Below are 21,398 nucleotides of genomic sequence, written 5' to 3' on the forward strand. Positions count from 1 at the left end.
CTAGTTGCTCTATTTTGAAGCTATAAGTGCCACAAACCTCTTCAACTGGAAATACTTTTAGCCGGCCGAGTCCACAGTGTCTTTATGAATGTCCTTTTCTAGTTCTTTTAAAATCTATAATTGATGAAGTTGTAATGATTCTCTTCAACTGCAGATCTGACCCATCACACCACTCTTCAAGAGGGCCACTACACTCCAAATGCCATTCTATGCTAAAAGGTCCTTGATGAGGTCCTACACCATCACACCACTCTCAGTAATCATTCAGAAATTAAAACAATGGGCTTGTATATACACCCCGTCCCAGTCTTTCTATGCATGTAATGTCTGTGGGTGAATTATGAAACAATTACTGTATGCAGATGTGCAAAACATTGATGCAGATCTTTTCTTGATCTACTTTAAAATGTCAGAATATGTTGCAGATTTAAATTTTAAATTGGTGACCATGGGAAACACAGAAATGTAATGAACAAGGTTTTCAACATCCAACTATATCCTCTGCAATACTTTTTACAGTACGTAATAACCTGGTAGTGACAACCAGACTACAGTTTATGATGAGGGCTTAAATATGACATTTTGACCAACTGGTCATATGGTGGTCAGAAAAATACGTAATATTGTGGTCAGCAAAAATAAATTTAAAAGAAGCCAGTTTCGATCAGAATAAGATGTCATACTGGTGTTTTTTCAACCTGGTTTTGCCCACTGGGTCTTCACTAGATGCAGATAACTAATGTTAAGGCTACCCTGAGGTGCAACAGTTTCCATGGCGACTTAAAGTTCACCTTATTCTCCACCAAAATAGAAATGGACTGAATTGTTGGTAACATGTTGTTCAAGCCTTGCCACACTAGAGGGAAAATGCTCAGATTAAAGCCAGTAAAATCTCAAGGCATGAGAGCTGATTCGTTACGGTAGATGCTTCTGCATCCCACTCGGCAAGAGGAAGCAGGAAGTCCTTTGTCCCTGCAGTCATTGCGGGATTTGTTTTAGTAAACATTTTATAGAAAATACATGAATATATTTCTGAACGATGCATTGAGCTGCTATGTTGACAATATGACTCGGTGGCACAGATGAGTTTTTGATTTGAGCAGAGCGCTCCACCATCACCTGTTTTAGCCGGTCACGAGCCCAATGGACCCCAGTTCAGTCTAAACATATTCCCTCATTACTCTAATGAATAAAACTTCATTCATTGTTGTACGCTGCTTTTTCTTTTCCATTGTCTGCACTTTATCCCACTCCTTCCAGTGCAATGTGTGTACATATGTATATTTGGTGATGTGTATTTAGGGCTGGGCGGTATACCGTATTTTACTATACACACACACACACCGGTATCGATGAATGGACCGGTTTGGGTTTTTACTTTACCTTCTTTAACAGTATTTAAATGTTAAATGTGCAACTGCCTTGTGTAATGTCAATTTCTTTAAGCTTACGCACTACTTGTTTACTCTTCGCTCCCCTTCTGTTTTTTTATTTTGAAAAAAAATATGCAAAAATGTCAAAAACATTTTTTTTTCAATTAATCAATTTTAGAATAAGGCTGTAAGGTAACGTGGAAAAGGGAAGGGGTCTGAATACTTTCTGAATGCAGAGTGCGCGCGCGAACACACACACACACAAACACACAGTCAAATGTTTGGACACACCTACTCATTCAAGGGTTTTTCCTTATTTTTACTACACTGTAGAATAATAGTGAAGACATCAAAACTATGAAATAACACCTATGGAAACATAGTAACCAAAAAAAGTGATAAACAATTGTAAATATATTTTAAATTCTTCTAAGTAGCCACCCTTTGCCATTCTCTCAACCAGCTTCACCTGGAATGTTTTTCCAAGTCTTGGAGTTCCCACATATGCTGAGCACTTGTTGGCTGCTTTTCCTTCACTCTGCGGTCCAACTCATCCCAAACCATCTCAATTGGGTTGAGGTCGGGTGATTGTTGAGGCCAGGTCATCTGAGGCCGCACATCACTCTCCTTGGTGAAATAGCCTTTACACAGCCTGAAGGTGTGTTGTGTCTTTGTCCTGTGGAAAAACAAAATATAGTCCCACTAAGCGCAAACCAGATTGGATTGCGTATTGCTGCAGAATAGTGTGGTAGTCATACACGGGTTAAGTGTGCCTTGAATTCTAAATAAATCACTGCCAGGGTCACCAGCAAAGCACCCCCACACCATCACAGCTCCTCCTCCATGCTTCTCGGTGGGAACCACACATGCAGAGATCATCCGTTCACCTACTTTGCGTCTCACAAATGACACGCGGTTGGAACCAACAATCTCAAATTTCGACTCGGACTAAAAGGACAGACTTCCACCGGTCTAAAGTCAATTGCTCGTGTTTATTGGCCCAAGGAAGTCTCTTCTTCTTATTGGTGTCCTTTAGTAGTGTTTTTTTGCAACAATTCACCCATGAGTCTGATTCATGCAGTCTCCTCTGAACAGTTGATGTTGAGATGTGTCTGTTACTTGAACTATGAAGCATTTATTTGGGTTGTAATTTCTGAGGCTGGTAACTCTAATGAAAGTATCCTCTGCAGCAGATGTAACTCTGGGTCATCCTTTCCTGTGGCAGTCCTCATGAGAGCCAGGTTCATCATAGCGCCTGGTGGTTTTTGCAACTGCACTTGCAGAAACTTTCAAAGTTCTTGACATTTTCCAGATTGACTTACCTTCATGTCTTAAAGTAATGACGGACTGTCGTTTCGCTTTGCTCGTTTGAGCTGTTCTTGCCATAATATGGACTTGGTCTTTTATACCAACTCTACCTTGTCACAACACAACTGATTGGCTCAAACGCATTAACTTATTGGTGACAGGAAGCAGTATTTTCACATCCGGATGAAATGCATGCCCAAATTCAACTGCCTGCTACTCATCCCCAGAAGATAAGATATACATATTATTAGTATATTTGGATAGAAAACACTCTGAAGTTTCTAAAACTGTTTGAATCATGTCTGTGAATATAACATAACTTATTTAGCGAAACCCCGAGAACAAACCATTCAGATTTTTTTTTTTAAGTGACTCTTTTTTCAATGGCTTTTCATTGAGAATCAAGATTTCTAAGGGACTTCTTGCAGTTCCTACCGCTTTCACTGGATGTCACCAGTCTTTAGAAATTGTTTGAGGTTTTTCCTTTGTGTAATGAAGAAGTAGCCCTGTTCAGAACGAGGGTCACTTGTAGTGTACTGTTAGATAGAGGCGCGTGACCAGAAAGCTAGCTAGTTTGTTTTCCTCCTGTATTGAACACAGATCATCCAGTCTTCAATTTGATCGATTATTTACGTTCGAAAATACGATATGCATAACTGGTAGATTTAGATACAAAACACTAAAGTTTCCAAAACTGTTAAAACAGTGTCTGAGTATAACAGAACTGATTTGGCAGGCGAAAACCTGTGAAATCCATTCAGGAAGTAGTTTTTTTGTTGTTGTAGTTTTCTATTCAATGTCATTACAGTATCCATTGAATTAGGACTCAAATTGCAGTTTCTATGCCTTCCACTAGATGTCAACAGTCTTTAGAAATTGTTTCAGGCTTGTATTCTAATAAATGAGGGAGTAAGACCACTCTGAATGAGTGGACCCTGACATGTCACAGAGCTTTTTCCATGCGCAATCCCGAGAGAGTGCCTGTCTTGTTTACCTTTTATATTGACAACGTTATTGTCCGGTTGAAATATTCTAGATAATTTAGGCTAAAAACAACCTGATGATTGAATATAAACATCGTTTGACATGTTTCTATGACATTTTTGGATTTTTTGTCTGCCTGTTTTGACTGCGTTTGAGCCTGTGGATTACTGAAGAAAACGCGAAATAAATTGAGGTTTTTGGATATAAAGAGACTATCAAACAAAAGGAACATTTGAGTAAATGAATGTCTTGAGTGCACCCATATGAAGATCAAAGATAAGGGATTAATTTTCTCTCTATTTCTGACTTGTGTAACTCTTCTACTTGGGTGGTTACTGTTTGTAATGATTTGTCTGCTGGGCTATGTTCTCAAATAATCGTACGGTATGCTTTCCCCATAAAGCATTTTTTAAATCTGACACCGTGGTTGGATTCACAAGAAGTAAATCTTTAAACCTATGTAAAATATGTTTTGTTTTCTGAATTTTTATAATGAGTATTTCTGTATTTGGCGCTCTGCAATCTCACTGGATGTTGGCCAGGTGGGACGCTAGCATCCCATGTACCCTAGTTGAGTTAAGGAAAGAAATTCCACAAATTAACTTTTTACAAGGCACACCTGTTAATTTGAAAGGCATTCCAGGTGACTACCTCATGAAGCTGGTTGAGAGTGTACAAAGCTTTCATCAAGGCAACGGGTGGCTACTTTGAAGAATCTCAAATATAATATATTTTAATTTGTTTAACTGGTACTAATATAATCTATAAATCATTCGTAAAGTATTCTGACTTCCCTTTTTCCACATTTTGTTACCTTACAAACTTACACTAAAATTGATGAAATTAATTCCCCCTCATCAATCTACACACAATACCCCATAATGACAAAGTAAAAACAAACTGGTTAAGAAATGTTTACAAATGTATTCAAAATAAAACAAAAATACCTAATTTACATAAGTATTCAGACCCTTTGCTATGAGACTCGAAATTGAGCTCAGATGCATCCTGTTTCCATTGATCAGCCTTGAGATCCCCATCCAACCTGACAGAGCTTGAGAGGATCTGCAGAGAAGAATGGGAGAAACTCCCCAAATACAGGTGTGCCAAGGTTGTAGCGTCATACCCAGCAAGACGAGGCTGTAATCATTGCCTAATGTGCATCAACAAAGTACTGAGTAAAGGATCTGAATACTTTAGTGCTACGTTTTTTTATTTTCAATCAAATTAGCAAAAATTTCAGAAAGTCTGTTGTTGCTTTGTCATGCTTTGTCGTTATGGGGTATTTTGTGTAGATTGATTGAGGGGGTTAAAAACAATAACACATTTTAGAATAAGGCTGTAACGTTACAAAATGTGGAACAAGTAAAGGTGAACTGTGCTGTTTCACAAAAGTTCTGAACCTACATACATTTTAAGGACACAGTAAAATTGACATTAGTTATCTTGTTGTTTTTAGTTATCCCCTTTCAGCTCCACTCAACCCCTCCCATCTATCTCTGAACACCATCCAGTTTTGATTTCTATTGAACATATATTTATCAACTGTGCTGTTTCACAAAAGTTCTGAATCTTTCTATTCTCATAGTTTCTACAGATTGTAAATGAAAGATAATACTTTAGCAAAAATATTTATTATATTATTGATCGATTGACTTTGACTTTTCAAATCACCCAGCAGTGCTATTTGCAGAGTTAACTCCAGTAAATGTTGCAATTCTTCATCTATTCCTGAACATGCAAACAAAAACAAGCTCCATATGGACAGTACCAAAACAAATGATCTAACGATTGTCTCTTCGTAGAAGAATCTGCAGAGCTGGGATGGTTGCATCCCCATATATAACATTCTATTGTTTGCAATAATTTTGTATAATAATGTAAAATGTATCAGTTCATAAACCACAATTTTGCAATCTTTATTGAGCATAATAAATTGCATGGACTCACTCTGAGTGCAATAATAGTGTTTAACATGATTTATGAACGGTCTACCTCATCTCTGTACCCCACACATACAGATAATAGTGTTTAACATGATTTATGAACGGTCTACCTCATCTCTGTACCCCACACATACAGATAATAGTGTTTAACATGATTTATGAACGGTCTACCTCATCTCTGTACCCCACACATACAGATAATAGTGTTTAACATGATTTATGAACGGTCTACCTCATCTCTGTACCCCACACATACAGATAATAGTGTTTAACATGATTTATGAACGGTCTACCTCATCTCTGTACCCCACACATACAGATAATTGTAAGGTCCTTCAGTAAAGCAGTGAATTTCAAAACAGAGTCAACCACAGATTAAAAACCCGTGAATATCCCTTTGAAAACTTAGAATGGATCAACATTGTAGTTACTCCACAATAATAATAAGCTAAATGACAGAGAGAAAAGAAGCCGGCACAGAACAACAATATTCCACAACTTGCATACTGTTTGCAATAAAGCACTAAAGTAAAACTGCTAAAAATGTGGCAAAGACATGAACTTTATGTCCTGAAAACAAAGTGTTATAATTTGTGGCAAATCCAACATCATCACTGAGTACCACTCTTCATATTTTCAAGCATGATGGTGGCTGCATCATGTTATGGGTATGCTTGTCATCGGCAAGGACTATGCAGTTTATGATAAAAAGTAATGGAATGGAGCAAAGCACAGGCAAAATCCAAGAGGGAAACCCTGTTTCAGGCTACTTTCAAACAGACACTGGGCGACAAATTCACCGGAGTTGCTTATCAAGACGACATCGAATGTTCCTGAGTGGCCTAGTTACAGTTTTCTTTAAAATCGGCTCAAAATTCTATGGCAAGACTTGAAAATGGCTGTCTAGCAATGAACAACAACCAACTTGACAAAGTTTGAAGAATTTTAAGAAAGTGAAATATTCTACAATCCATGCGTGGAAAGGTTTCATAATACATTTTCTTCCACTGACATTCAAGTATTTTGTGTAGATTGTTAACACAAAAAAAGACAAATCAATTTTACTCGCACCTTGTAACAAAATATGGAAAAGGGGTGTGAATACTTGTGTTACCACCCTAGGGTCATGCACTACTCAAAGCAAATGTAGAACTTATATTATTCAAAAACATAAAATACCGTCAACATGAAAAACATTTTTGGCCACATCGCCCAGCCCTATATGTATTTGCTGTTGATTATTTAATGTTAAGTCTTTTTTACACTAGAAAAGCCGGGCCTCTAGCCATCACATTCTGAGCCAATTCCCAGTTGTTTTAGCGTCAACATTCTAATAAATCCTTTGGTTGGGTTTATGAAGGTCACAGAATACGAAAAAAATCTAAGAATACAATAGGATTTTCATTAGTTTGTTACTGTAGGCCATGTAAAAAATAAATAAAAAACATGCTAAACTACACAACTCAAGTGTTAATCCATTGTTTTGTTTTGGCAGGTCTTAAACATTATGAACCTAACACGCTGACCATACACATATTATTCAATTGTTGCATCCAAACTGCTCATGAGTGTCTGCCTAGCCAGGCGCTAAAATAGAACTTGGTTCTACTTATGACGCGTTGCACATCCTGCCTGTCCCATCTCCTCATTGGTTTTTAGGAGCATATACCCACATTGGTGATTGAAAGATGAACTGAGGTTCACACTCCAGTACAGTTGGTGGTGGTAATGCACCTTAAAATTGGTTGCTAACCACTACAAAGTCCAAAGAAGAAGACTGAAGGAGGAGAGTTTACTAGAAACTAACTCGGTTTACCATTTTATCTGTCGATTAATTGTCAGAGGACCTTTTGCATTTCAGGTAAAATAACAAGCCAATGTTTATATCCCAGGACAAATTAGCTAGCAACAGCAAGCTAGCTAGCTAAATTGCCACGAATGTTTAAAGCTTTTCGACATGTCCCCAAATTAATATAGTTGGTTCAGAGGTCTTCTTCATATTTCAACCTGCGGTCCTGATCACGTCAGGTGTGGATGGACATAATCAACATACGTGCGCCCCTGGTGTAGTCAGCTGGTAAGAAAATAACAGAATAGCATATTTTAAGTTTGATTATGTTACAAGTCTGTGCTTCCTTGCCTATATGCAGCCGTGAATGCTCAGGTGTTGAATACATGGAACCGCAGTCATCTTTGGAAAAAGTTACATTTTGAAATAGAGCTCATTTGCTAAATGTTTTGAGTTGTTTGGCAAGAGCAGTTATTTTATAAACCTTATAATATGCTCTTTCTTTAGGCTACATATATGAGTGAAATTAGTTTCAATATAGTTTAGGTGTAGTTTTGAGCGGCCATTATCAGATGGGCAGCCAACTGTCGGGTGAAGGAAGGGGTAAATGACACTTCCTCCTAAAACTGGTTATAACAAACTGATCGTGATGAAGGAAAAATGTATACAGTAGAGTATTACAATATTATTTTGTACAATATTATAGTCTATGACTCCAAATAGATTGTAAAAAAATATTTTTTAAATAAAATTTACACGGCAGTTAACTTCTTTGGGACTGGGGGGTAGTATTGAGTAGCTTGGATGAATAAGGTGCCCTGAGTAAACTACCTGCTACTCAGGCCCAGTTGCTAATATTTGCCTATTAGTAGATTTGGATAGAAAACACTCTGAAGATTCTAAACCTGTTTGAATGATGTCTGTGTATAAGAGAACTCATATGGCAGGCAAAAACCTGAGATAAAATCCAACTAGGAAGTGGCAAATCTGAGGTTTGTAGTTTTTCAAATTATTGCCTATCGAATATACAGTGTCTATGGGGTCATATTGCACTTCCTAAGGCTTCCACGAGATGCCAACATTCTTTAGAACTTTGTTTGATGCTACTACTGTGAAGGGGGGAATGGGAGCTGAATGAGTCAGAGGTCTGGCAGAGTGGCATGAGCTGATCACACGTGCTCACGTGAGAGTTCGCTCTGTTCCATTGCATTTCTACAGAAAGGAATTCTCCGGTTGAAACATTATTGATGATTTACGATAAAAAAAACATCCTAAAGATTGATTCTATAGTTTGTTTGACATGTTTCTACGAACTGTAATATAACTTTTCGTCTGAACTTTTGCCTGGACTTGCCCGCGCATCGTGAGTTTGGATTGTGTACTAAACGCAAACAAAAATGAGGTATTTGGACATAAATGGACGTTATCGAACAAATCAAACATTTATTGTGGAACTGGGATTCCTGGGAGTGCATTCTGATGAAGATCAAAGGTAAGTGAACATTTATAATGCTATTTCTGACTTCTGTTGACTCCACAACATGGCGGACATCTGTATGGCTTGTGTTGTTGTGAGCGCTGTACTCAGATTATTGCATGGGGTGCTTTTTCCGTACAGTTTTAAAAAATCTGACACAGCGGTTGCATTAAGGAGAAGTGGATCTAAAATTCCACGCATAACAGTTGTATCTTTTATCAATGTTTATTTTGAGTATTTCTGTAAATTGATGTGGCTCTCTGCAAAATCACTGGATGTTTTGGAACAACTGAACATAAGGTGCCAATGTAAACAGATTTTTGAATATAAATATTAACTTTATCAAACAAAACATACATGTATTGTGTACCATGAAGTCCTATGAGTGTCATCTGATGAAGATCAAAGGTTAGTGATTAATTTTCTCTATTTTTGCTTTTTGTGACTCCTCTCTTTGGCTGGAAAAATTGCTTTGTTTTTCTGTGACTAGGTACTGACCTAACATAATCGTTTGGTGTGCTTTCGTTGTAAAGCCTTTTTGAAACCGGACACTGTGGCTGGATTTACAACAAGTTCATCTTTAAAATGGTGTAAAATACTTGTATGTTTGAGGAATTTTAATTATGGGATTTCTGTTGTTTTGAATTTGGTGCCCTGCAATTTCACTGGCTGTTAGCGAGGTGGGACGCTACCGTCCCACATATCCCAGAGAGGTTAACGTTAGCTAGCGCTAGTCGGCTGAACCTGTGCAAAACCTCCGGTATTTCTCATTCTCTAGCTTTATATCTTTCTTTTTTTAAATGCTGAGACATGTTTGGCATAACTGAAACTTAAGTCGATCTCAGATCGATTGTCTGGAGCCAAGTTAACCTCCCCTTTCATGTAAATAAATAAAAGTAATGACCATCATGATTTTAGGAAAAGAGGATGATTTTGTACATGTATTAAACTGCGAGTTTGACCAATTCCAACTATTTGCATATTGGAAATAAAACAAAAAAAATCACGTTTTTACAGTAACAGTATTTTTGCCTATATATTTTATGTAAAATGAGCTGGGCTTATATTTGCATTAAGGCCAACGTTTTCTAGAGAATCTTGATTTTTTTTCAATAAGTACCATTATTTTATTACAACCTATTTTTTATTAAATTTTTTACTCAGAGAACTTGAGGGGCAAATAAAATAGCCCGCTGACTGAATTTGGCTCACGGGCCACCAGTTGACAACCCCTGACCACCTTCACCCCTCAATCCAAGACCCATCTACATTTATTTTTAACAGTTTTATCAAATGACAGTTGTGTCTGCACTGGCTTATACCATCAAGGCCTCCATTGCACCACATAGGGCTACATTTCCATCAACAGTCTACATCCAAATCACAAAACATCCAAATAAATTGAAAACTGAAATTACAGCCACAGAAATCATTTCAGTTTGTGACAAAACAAGCAATTCATGGTGTTCAGAATCATTGTACAATCTAAAAATCGCTGTGAAATATATTTTCAAAATATTGTATTTTCAGTTGTTTGAAGCTGGTGGATGAAACAAAGTAAAACACTCAAGCGCAAGTGTTATCCACTAGTTTCCATAGCCACCAAGTCACCACATATTGCGGGGAAATGGGATGCAGGGAAGGGGGAAAGTCTGACAGGGTCATATAGCGCCTCCCGACCCCTCCTGTCTCAGCCTCCAGTATTTATGCTGCAATAGTTTGTGTCGGTGGGCTAGGGTCAGTCTGTTATATCTGGAGTATTTCTCCAGTCTTATCCGGTGTCCTGTGTGAATTTAAGTGTGCGCCCTCTAATTCTCTGTCTCCCTCCCCTCCCGGAGGACCTCAGCCCTGGGATCATGCCTCAGGACTACCTGGCCTGATGACTCCTTGCTGTCCCCAGTCCACCTAGTCATGCTGCTGCTCCAGTTTTAACTGTTCTGTCTGTGGCTATGGAACCCTGATCTGTTCACTGGACGTAGTACCTTGTCCCAAACCTGCTGTTGGCCTCTCTCTACCACACCTGCTGTCTCTAATTCTGAATGATCGGCTATGAAAAGCCAACTGACATTTACGCCTGAGGTGCTGACCTGCACCCTCTACAACCACTGTGATTATTATTATCGGACCCAGCTGGTCATATATGAACATCTTGAACATGTTCTGTCATAATCTCCACCCGGCACAGCCAGAAGACTGGCCACCCCTCAGAGCCTGGTTTCTCTCTAGGTTTCTTCCTAGGTTTTGGCCTTTCTAGGGAGTTTTTCTTAACCACCGTGCTTCTACATCTGCATTGCTTGCTGTTTGGGGTTTGAGACAGGGTTTCTGTACAGCACTTTGTGACATCGGCTGATGTAAAAAGGGCTTTATAACTACATTGATTGATTGTTTGTTTATATTCAGCTTAAGTGTTGTTGCAATTCACCTAGCTTCCACATGGGTGAGACATTCTACATGTAGCATCTTCAACTGAATTTACTATTTCATAACATTACATGGCAAAAATAGTAGCACTGGAAAGTTACATCCTGAGTGATAAAGTATATGCTTTGAATTTCTTTGCCCGCAGCTACACACTGCAGTTTGAGTTGACCGCTGCAGTGGTGCACATTATAGAGTATTAATTCCCTTCATCTGAACAGCGGAGTGTCAGCAACAAAAATGCATGTCTTTTCAGTGCTCACACCATAACAGAGAAAATAAAATACTTGAGATTAAATGTACTTTGGAATCATTTCTTAGCCTAATACAGAAGCATGTCTGTTCTATGCCATCTCCAAACCAGCCCCCTTATTCTATATTTCTGAGAATAACCTCCCCATCCTGCCTCTTACCGAGCTGACGTCCCAGATCTTTAGAGTCTTGTCGTCAGATGCTGAAACCAGGAGGTTGGAGTCTGAGGACCAGGCGACATCTGAGATACCCTGCAGATGACAAGTGAAAGGGCAACTTGGTTTGTGCCACACTAGAGGCATATCCATAAAAATATGTATATAATGGAAGCTTGAACTCACAAGTTTGTGTCCCGATATTGTTTTCTCAAACTTTCCATCGTAAGCTCCCCAAATTTTTATCAGTTTGTCAGCAGCTGTAAAACATATTTCAAGACAGGTTACATAAGCATTTTCTATTGAAATGTAGTGTTATCATTAGGGATGGGCATTTGAAATATTTTCACCACTCTAATAATGTTTCGTTTTTTGGGGATATCCCGATAGCCAAAATACATGTGTTTTTTGTGAAACGTTCTTAAAAACCTGGGCACTTGCTGCACAACTAGGGAAAGACACCAGCCGCTGCCCTTCCCCCACCCTGCTGCAGTAGCAAACAGAGCAGCACTATGTGAGACAGGAGGGAGAGAGAAAGTAGCCATATTTGCACTAGTCAGACAATATTCTTGCTGCCATAGCATGTCATACTATCTGGTTAGTGATGGAATAACCGTTACATACAGCACCTTCAGAAAGTATTCCCACCCCCTTGACTTTTTCCACATTTTGTTGTGTTAAAAAGTAGGATTACAATGTATTTCATTGGGGTTTTTTGTCAAGGGGTGTGAATACTCTGAAGGAACTGTACATGCAAGCACCAATGTCCATCAAATCACACTCACAAATCTTACATGCACTGTGCTCCATATATATATATATATATATATATATACACACACCCCTCTTTCTTCCTTGTGTTTGGTGAGAAAGCAAACATCAAAAGGATATAGGCAACAGGTATGACAACATTGAATGTATATATAGAACAAATATATAAAAAAACACAGGTATACCCTGTGCTGGGGACAACAAAAGGACACTAAAATGTGAAGTTTATCTTGATTAGATAAGTATTCAACCCAAAGTCAATGCATGTTAGAATCACCTTTTGCAGCGATTACAGCTGTGACTTTTTCTGAGTAAGTCTAAGAGCATTGCACACCTGGATTGTACAATATTTGAAGAACAGTATTATTTTCACAATTCTTCAAGCTTTGTCAGGTTGGTTGTTGATCATTGCGAGACACCAATTTAAGTCTTGCCTTAGATTTTAACCAAATTAGTTTTTTAAAAAGGTTATTGTCCTGCTTAAAGGTGGATTTGTCACCCAGTATGTTGGAAAGCAGACAACCAGGTTTTCCTCTAGGATTTTGCCTGTGCTTAGCTCTATTCCGTTCCCATTTATCCTAAACTCACTAGTCTTTGCCATTGACAAGCATACCCATAACATGATGCAGCCATCACCATGCTTGAAAATATTTAGAGTGGTACTCAATGACATGTTGTGTTTGCCCCAAACATAACAACTTTATGACCTGAATATAAAGTTAACTTCTTTGCCACACTATTTTGAAGTGCCTTACTACAAACAGGATGCATGTTTTGGAATAGTTTCATTCTGTACAGGCTTCTTTCTTGTCACTGTCAAGTAGGTTATTTTTGGGGAGTAACTACAATGTTGTTGATCCATCCATAGGAGAAAACTATCACTGCAATTAAACTCTAACCGTTTTAAAATAACCATTGACCTCAGTGAAATCCCTAAGCGGTTTCCTTCCTCTCCGGCAACTAATTTAGGAAGAAGGATGCCTGTATCTTTGTAGTGACTGGGTGTATTGATACACCATCTAAAGTGTACTTAATATTTCACCATGCTCAAAGGGGTATTTAATGTTTACTTTTTTTTACCCATTTACCAATAGGTGCCCTTCTTTGCGAGGCATTGGAATACCTCCTTGGTCTGTGGTTGAATCTGTGTTTGATTCACTGCACGACTGAGGGACTTTGCAGACAATTGTATGTGTGGGGTACAGAGATGAGGTAGTCATTCAGAAACCTTGTCAAACACTATTGTGCACACAGAGTGAGTCCATGCAACGTATTATGTGCCTTGTTAAGAACATTTTTACTCCTGACGTTATTTAGGCTTGACATAAGGGGTTGAATACTTGTTGACCCACTGACATTTCAGCTTTTCATTTTTAATTAATTTGTAAACATTTATATAAACATAATTCCACTTTGATATCATGGGGTATTGTGTGTAGGCGAGTGACAAATATCAATGTAATATTTTTTTTATTCATGTTGTAACAACAAAATCTGAAGGGGTGTGAATACTTTCTGAAGGCACTGTATTGCGATAGTATATAAACTCCAAGTGTCGATTTGCATTTTTAAAAGGTAGCGATGTTGGCGCTAGTCGCCCACACTTGCGCCAAAATTATGTAATTTCTTTTGTTCTCCATCTTTTTAAATAGTTTGAGCCAAAATGTTTCCAGCTATTTCCATGAATGATCGAGACTCATTTTCTCATGCCCTCTCGTCTCTCTGCAGCAGACATATAGTGAGCAATACGTTTGGAACATCAAATCGCAATACATAGAATCGTGAGAATACATATCGGCACCCAAATATTGTAATTAAATTATATTGTCCCTGCCAATTCCTAGCCCTTTATCTGGTAGTGCCTGTTTTGACTGCCTCAAATCGACGTAAAGAAGCTAGCTATGCTAACCAGCTAAGTTAGCCAACTAGCAAGGCTAACTGAGGCGGTTTTGCTGCGCTCTCCATACTTGTCTACAACAACTCCATTCAAGTTTAACAACAGCCAACCTGTTGGTTGCTCGTTGTAGTCTACTGCTTCTCACTAAGGTAACTTAATTCCGTAGTTTTAATTCCATTTTGCACAGATTCGAAATATCCCACTTCACTTGCTAGGCTACATATGGAGCCTCTGACTGTAGTTCCGCTTTGATCGCCTGACACGTTTCACACCAGTGCAGGCTACACGTGTCGTTTTTATGCAGTGCCCGTCAAAACAAACGGTCAAATTTTGGTTTATTAAATTAATGTCAAATGTCATGATAGGCTATAGACTTGTATGGCGCAAAGACAAAGCATTTTCATTGTTATAAGGCCTATATTTATTATTATTTTTAAATGAATACTCTCGTAAGGAATGGAATACTAAAGTGTTTGGATATTCGATTAGAAATTCTCTGGTACTTTGGTATACTTTTTAGCCCGTAGTTCTGAAAGTATCGCTCGCGAGCCAAAAAGCAAAATTGCATACTAAATCACATATGTGCAGATATGTGCACCACGTCATTGTTCGCTCTCTGGAACTTGAATTGCTAGGGGGGGGGCGGCCAACGTGGGGGAATATGGCGCAGCATATCTTCCATAAAAACTGTCACTTTCAAACTAGGGATTTCATGTCTAATTTAGTTAAAACAGTAATTCTGCTCATAGATTATGCATGTAGAGTATGAACTAGACATCCAGCCCAAAGCAGGAGGTTTAAAGTCGCCAAAGTTCCGGAGCATGTCTAACTGTTATCAGATCATTTACATTGAAAGAACATTGCATTTAATTAAATGTTATACATTTTATTCTACAACAACTTGTGCATGCAAAGTTACAAGCCTAATAGCAGTATTCGGTAAACCTACTGTTCTAACCCCACCTAAAGCACTCATCATAAAAACTTACATGAACTGGCGAGCCACTCTCCACTGGGACTGAACTTGACAGACGAAACTGCTTTTGTGTGGCCGGCTAAGGTGAATTTCAGGGTGTAGTTGGGCTTGACTGGTGCCGACTAAATAGGGGAAGTAAACATTTGGAACAGGAAAGCAATTCAGTTGATATCTGTAGAAGCATTTAAGGCAATTTCCCGTAAAAAAAAAGAAAAGATTCAGACACTATGTAAATAGCAGAGACACGGGACAATCTGGCTACACGGTATATTTGAGTATCAAGTGACAGAGGTTTCATCAACGCAAGTCCCAGGGAACCAATGGGGTTGTAGCCCATCTGTACAAATCCATAGGAAAAAAACATTTGAATGGTAATAAGGCTAGCCAATGTCTTCCGTCAGATGGAATCATTCTAACGTGACATGCAGTTACCAGGAGCCATACCTGCAGACAGCTGTCACGCTATCTGGCGACAATGAGGGCAAGCATGAACCCATACCTTACTCTGGCTGGCAGATGCAGATGACGTTTTAGTGGCCTCAGTTTCTGGTTTCTTCTCCTCTGTTGCCATGGTGATAGTGATGGAGCCGAGTGGGATTGGTTCGTGAAAGCACGTGGGACAACCAGCCTGCAAAAGAGGAGAGCAGAAAGGAATGTTCATTATGCCAAGATGTAGCCGACTAAACTCAATTCCATGGTGAAGGACGTTTCTGATGAAGTCCAACTGAGTTGAGCTGAAACCAGGCTTTGTGGAACTCAGCTCTGACTACGTCGATTCTCCCAAGGTCAATACTTCAACAACAAAAACTTCTTATGAAACGCTTACCCTGTACCCATGTTTGTCCTCTGTAGGTGTGCCTTTGTTTGCTGAAATCCATACTTATTAATAAAACCTTAACCAATTAACCAGACTGTTTCCTTGTTGAGATTCAATTGACACATGCGCATTTGTGCTGAGTTGCCATCTTAGAGGAACAGCAATGAGCAAACAGTTGGTGGTTGTATTTGATTAAACATTTAATGAAAAAGTATGGATTTCAGCAAAGAAAGGCATGCAACTAGAGGACAGTTTTTTTTATGTATTGACCTTGGGCAAATCTATGTCGTCGGAGAAGAATTCAACAAAGCCTGGTCTCTGCTAAACTCCGTTGGTGGAGTTAATCAGAAATGTCATTCACCATGGAGTTCACCATGGGTCGTCACTAGTTACTCGACCAATCAGATGAGGGATTGTGATGGTGCATATTACGTTTTTTTAGAAAAGGCCTAATTTTCGGCCTCCCGGATGGCGCAGTGATCTAAGGCACTACATCATAGTGCTAGCTGTGCCACCAGAGATTCTGGGTTCGAGCCCAGGCTCTGTCGCAGCCGGCCGCGACCGGGAGGTCCATGGGGCGACGCACAATTGGCCCAGCACAATTGGCCCATTCTATTTGATAGAGCAAAGTCGTTTGTTCCCTACAAGCCTATCATTCCAATAGTAATATATCATATTCATGATCTTTGGCAAACTCAGATGGGAGAATAAAGTTCTCCTATTAAATGGTGTTCTGTTTCAAGTTGTGGGCACAAAGAAGTATGAATAGTGCCACCGGCGGAAAGACAGACAAAAGCCAAAAATAAATATGCATCTGAAACTAACAATAAGGCAGTAAATTCAAAGACGGATCACTTTTTACAACATTAATTTCATTTGAATAATGTTGAAGTACTAAGTAACAATGGAATGCTCTTTAATAAAACTGAATGTGGTACTTTAAAACTGGTGTCCTAACTCTGTGGTCACTAAAGATCACATGGCACTTATTGCAAGAGTATGTAATGAGTACCATTTCATATGTAATGTGTATATCAAACTGTATTCCTACCACGTAATACTGTGCATAAAAGTAGAAGAATAAATGTACAGTTGAAGTCAGAAGTTTACATACACCTTAAGCCAAATACATTTAAACTCAGTTTATCACAATTCCTGAACTTTAATCAAAGTAAAAATTCCCTGTCTTAGGTCAGTTAGGATCACCACTTTATTTTAAGAATGTGAAATGTCAGAATAATAGTGGAGAGAATGATTTCATCACTTTCATCACATTCCCAGTGGGTCAGAAGTTTACATGCTCCCAAATACTAATTGAGTGTATTTCCTTTAAATTGTTTAACTTGGATCTAAAGTGTTGGGTAGCCTTCCACAAGGTTCCCAAAATAAGTTGGGTGAATTTTGTCCCATTCCTCCTGACAGAGCTGGTGTAACTGAGTCAGGTTTGTAGGCCTCCTTGCGCGCACACGCTTTTTCAGTTATGCCCACAACATTGCTATGGGATTGAGGTCAGGGCTTTGTGATGGCCACTCCAATACCTTTACTTTGTTGTCCTTAAGCCATTTTGCCACAACTTTGGAAGTATGCTTGGGGTCATTGTCCATTTGGAAGACCTATTTGCGACCAAGCATTAACTTCCTGAGTGATGTCTTGAGATGTCGCTTCAATATATCCACATAAATTTCCTTTCTCGTGATGCCATCTATTTTGTGAAGTGCACCAGTCCCTCCTGCAGCAAAGCACCCCCACAACATGATGCTGCCAGTCCAGTGCTTCAAGGTTGGGATGATGTTCTTCAGCGTTCAAGCCTCCCCCTTTTTCCTCCAAACATAACGATGGTCATTATGGCCAAACAGTTCAATTTTGCTTCATCAGACCAGAGGGCATTTCTCCAAAAAGTATGATCTTTGTCCCCATGTGCAGTTGCAAACCGTAGTCTGGCATTTTTATGGTGGTTTTGGAGCAGTGGCTTCTTCCTTGCTGAGTGGCGCCTTTCAGGTTATGTCGATATAGGACTTGTTTTACTGTAGATATAGATGGTTTTGTACACGTTTCCTCCAGCATCTTCACAAGGTCCTTTGCTGTAGTTCTGGGATTGATTTACACTTTTCGCACCGAAGTACGTTCTTCTCTAGGAGAGAACGCTCTCCTTCCTGAGCGGTATGACGGCTGCGTGGGCCCATGGTGTTGATACTTGCATACTATTGTTTGTATAGATGAAAGTGGTACTTTAAGGCATTTGGAAATTACTCCCAAGGACGAACCAGACTTGTGGAAGTCTACAATTGTTTTTCTGAGGTGTTGGTGGATTTCTTTTGATTTTCCCATGTCAAGCAAAGAGACACTGAGTTTGAAGGTAGGCCTTGAAATACATCCACATGTACACCTCCAATTGACTCAAATGATGTCAATTAGCCCATCAGAAGATTGAAATGCCATCATTTTCTGGAATTGTCCAAGCTGTTTAAAGGCAGTCAACTTAGTGTATGTAAACTTCTGACCCACTGAAATTGTGATACAGTGAATTATCAGTGAAAAAAATGACTGCACAAAGTAGATGTCCTGACTGACTTGCCAAAACTATAGTTTGTTAACAAGAAATATGTGGAGTGGTTGAAAAACGAGTTTTAATGACTCCAACCCTAAGTATGTAAACTTCAGACTCCAACTGTACATGTAACAAAAAAACGGAAATGTAAAACAAAGTTACGTTTGTCCTCTGAAGAGAGGGTGGGTGGGACAATTAAATAAATAGCAGGTAAAAAGCTTTGCATGTCTAGAAAAAAAGTGCCATGCTAGTCCAAAGGTGTACTGCAAGTCTATTTTAAGTTAAATAAATGCCTTTATTAAGTTCCTGTGCCAAATAAGGTAACAGGGTTGAAGTTTCTTAAAATCTGCCAATTTAATAAATGAATGTGAAACTGTACATTTTACTTGTGGATTACGAAAATAATCTCCAAAATCACGTATCAATTTGTTTGTCTTCATGCCGTTTTAAAAACAAACGCAGACATTGGAGAAAACCTATTTACGGTTAAGACAAGTAACAATGAGTAAGGGCAAACATCATAAGCTGAGTTAGAATAAGACATCGGATTACCATTTTGCATTTGGAAAGGTTGGTTTTATTATAGCTAACAAATAACCAAATAATTGATCACTAAATAAAATAAATCCATTGGAGTTTCTCAAAATGCATACTACCGTGCTCCGAGCACACAAATTGGAACACGGAGGGCACTTCTCCAATGCGTACTCGTTTGCATGCTTCAAAATATGTACATCGATACATGCTCCAACAGAAAGTATAAAAAGAAATGACGCAACCACATAAAAATGACACATAATCTATTGAAATCAATGGCAGACATTATTTGCGCAGATCAAGAGAAAATACACTTCTGACTTCAGAATGAAATGTTGAATATTCACATCTCAAATGTTGCGTGACTAAAATATTTTATCTTGATATGTTAACAATTACAGTACCAGTCAAAAGTTAGGACACACCTACTCATTCCAGGGTTTTTCTTTATTTTCACTATTTTCTACATCAACTGGTAAACTCGGATTTACCATCCCAAGATATCCCTGCAGAACATGTATTTGCACCCCTACTGGATGGAAACTACAAGTGTAATGGCTGTGCTCAATACAATGGAACTTATAAAAGTAGATCCTTCAAAACAGCCCCAAACAGGAAAACAGATCCCAATCAAAAGGTGTTATCACCTGCTCCACTAAGGCAGTTATTTATCTTATAACTCGTCCTTGTGGTATAAATGATGTGGGTAAAACAAAGCGCGAAACAAAAGGACGTATCTCGGAGCACCATTAGGTGCAAAAACTCGACTTACCCAGTTGTGGCCCACTTTTTGGAAGAAAACCACTCGATTTTGTCTCTACGTTATATTGGCATCGAACATGTCACCCTCCCTAGGAGAGGGGGTGACCTCGACAATTTATTGTTAAAACGAGAGGCTGCTTGGATCTTTAATTTAAAAGACCCTTGCTCCCTTCGGTCTCAAAGTAGACTTAGATCTGAAGCCATTCTTGTGATTTTGCTATTGTAAATGTTTGTAGGCTTATGTAGCCAAATTGTATCTATGATCGTACGCTATCAATTTATGTTTCCTGTATGCTATTTTAATATATGAGAATTAACCAATGATATCAGGCCACACCTGGCCATGATTGAGTCATCCCGCAGTGTTTGTCATTATATCCTGATGAAGACAGCTTGTGTCGAAAAATAAAACACATAAATATTTTTGCATCTGAGCTCCTAGAGTGTGCGGCTCTCCTTTATTTTTTAAATAATAATATTGAAGACATCAAAACTATGAAATAACACATATGGAATCACGTACTAACCAAAACAGTGTTAAACAAATCAAAATATATTTTATATTTGAGATTCTTCAAAGTAGCCAGACCTTCATGTCTTAAAGTAATGATGGACTGTCGTTTCTCTTTATATATATATATATATAAAGAGAAACGACAGTCCATCATTACTGCTATTATATATATATATATTTCGTCTATTGTTGCCATTGTCCTGGCCGGAAGAAGGTTCAGTGACACGTGAGGTAATACAGCAGGGGGAGTGCAAGTGTTTCTCAAATGTATTGTTTTATGCATTCTCCACTCTCATCCTCACAGGAACATACTCAAGAAAACGTGGTCGGTGAATACACTCGGAGCATGAGAACACAGATAGATATTTCACTGGATGGTATAAATGTGAAGCATTGAACTACGTTTTGTAGACTGTTTTTTTTTATCGCGTTTCCAACTCACTACCAAATATGGTAGATGGAAAAAGGTATGGAAGATGGATTTGGGCAACATTCTGCCAATCTTCTCATGAATTAAATATTTGATATACAGTTTTCTGTTTCCAAAACGAATCTGTTATGAACAGAGTGGACTAGGTTTTGTAGACTGATTTTTTTATCGCGTTGTTTAGAAAGTGCAAAAAGGCTAAATGGGGTAATTGCACACGCGCACTTCACATAGGCGTTCCCTAACGCAAATATGGAAATGATGCTAGGACACGCCAACAGGATCTCGCTAGCTCGTGCTTGGCTCTGCCCATCTCATTGCTTGGTCTGCCCACTATGACTAATTTGTTCCCATTGGAAACGACAGGCTGTGGCATCTTTTGGTTTAGTTGTAAAAAATATTTGAGCATGTGGAACACGATAGCATGCAAATTGAGAAACACCCCAT

At 38.7% G+C, this 21,398-nt stretch overlaps 1 protein-coding gene across 1 annotated transcript in view; it reads right to left on the bottom strand.

Annotated features, from left to right (window-relative positions):
- The window catches only part of LOC115123636 (WD repeat-containing protein 5), a 29,512-nt gene that overhangs the window by 7,118 nt on the left and 996 nt on the right, over window positions 1–21,398 (bottom strand). The window contains exons 2-5 of the mRNA XM_029652989.2: window positions 15,846–15,974; window positions 15,360–15,468; window positions 11,889–11,962; window positions 11,709–11,798 (exon numbers count right to left, since the gene is read on the bottom strand). Of these exons, the coding sequence (XP_029508849.1) occupies window positions 11,709–11,798; window positions 11,889–11,962; window positions 15,360–15,468; window positions 15,846–15,917 (345 nt within the window). The 5' untranslated portion in view covers window positions 15,918–15,974. The remainder of the gene's footprint in view (window positions 1–11,708; window positions 11,799–11,888; window positions 11,963–15,359; window positions 15,469–15,845; window positions 15,975–21,398) is intronic.

This window comes from Oncorhynchus nerka, linkage group LG4, assembly GCF_034236695.1.
Source record: "Oncorhynchus nerka isolate Pitt River linkage group LG4, Oner_Uvic_2.0, whole genome shotgun sequence".
NCBI classification, from domain to species: domain Eukaryota; kingdom Metazoa; phylum Chordata; class Actinopteri; order Salmoniformes; family Salmonidae; genus Oncorhynchus; species Oncorhynchus nerka.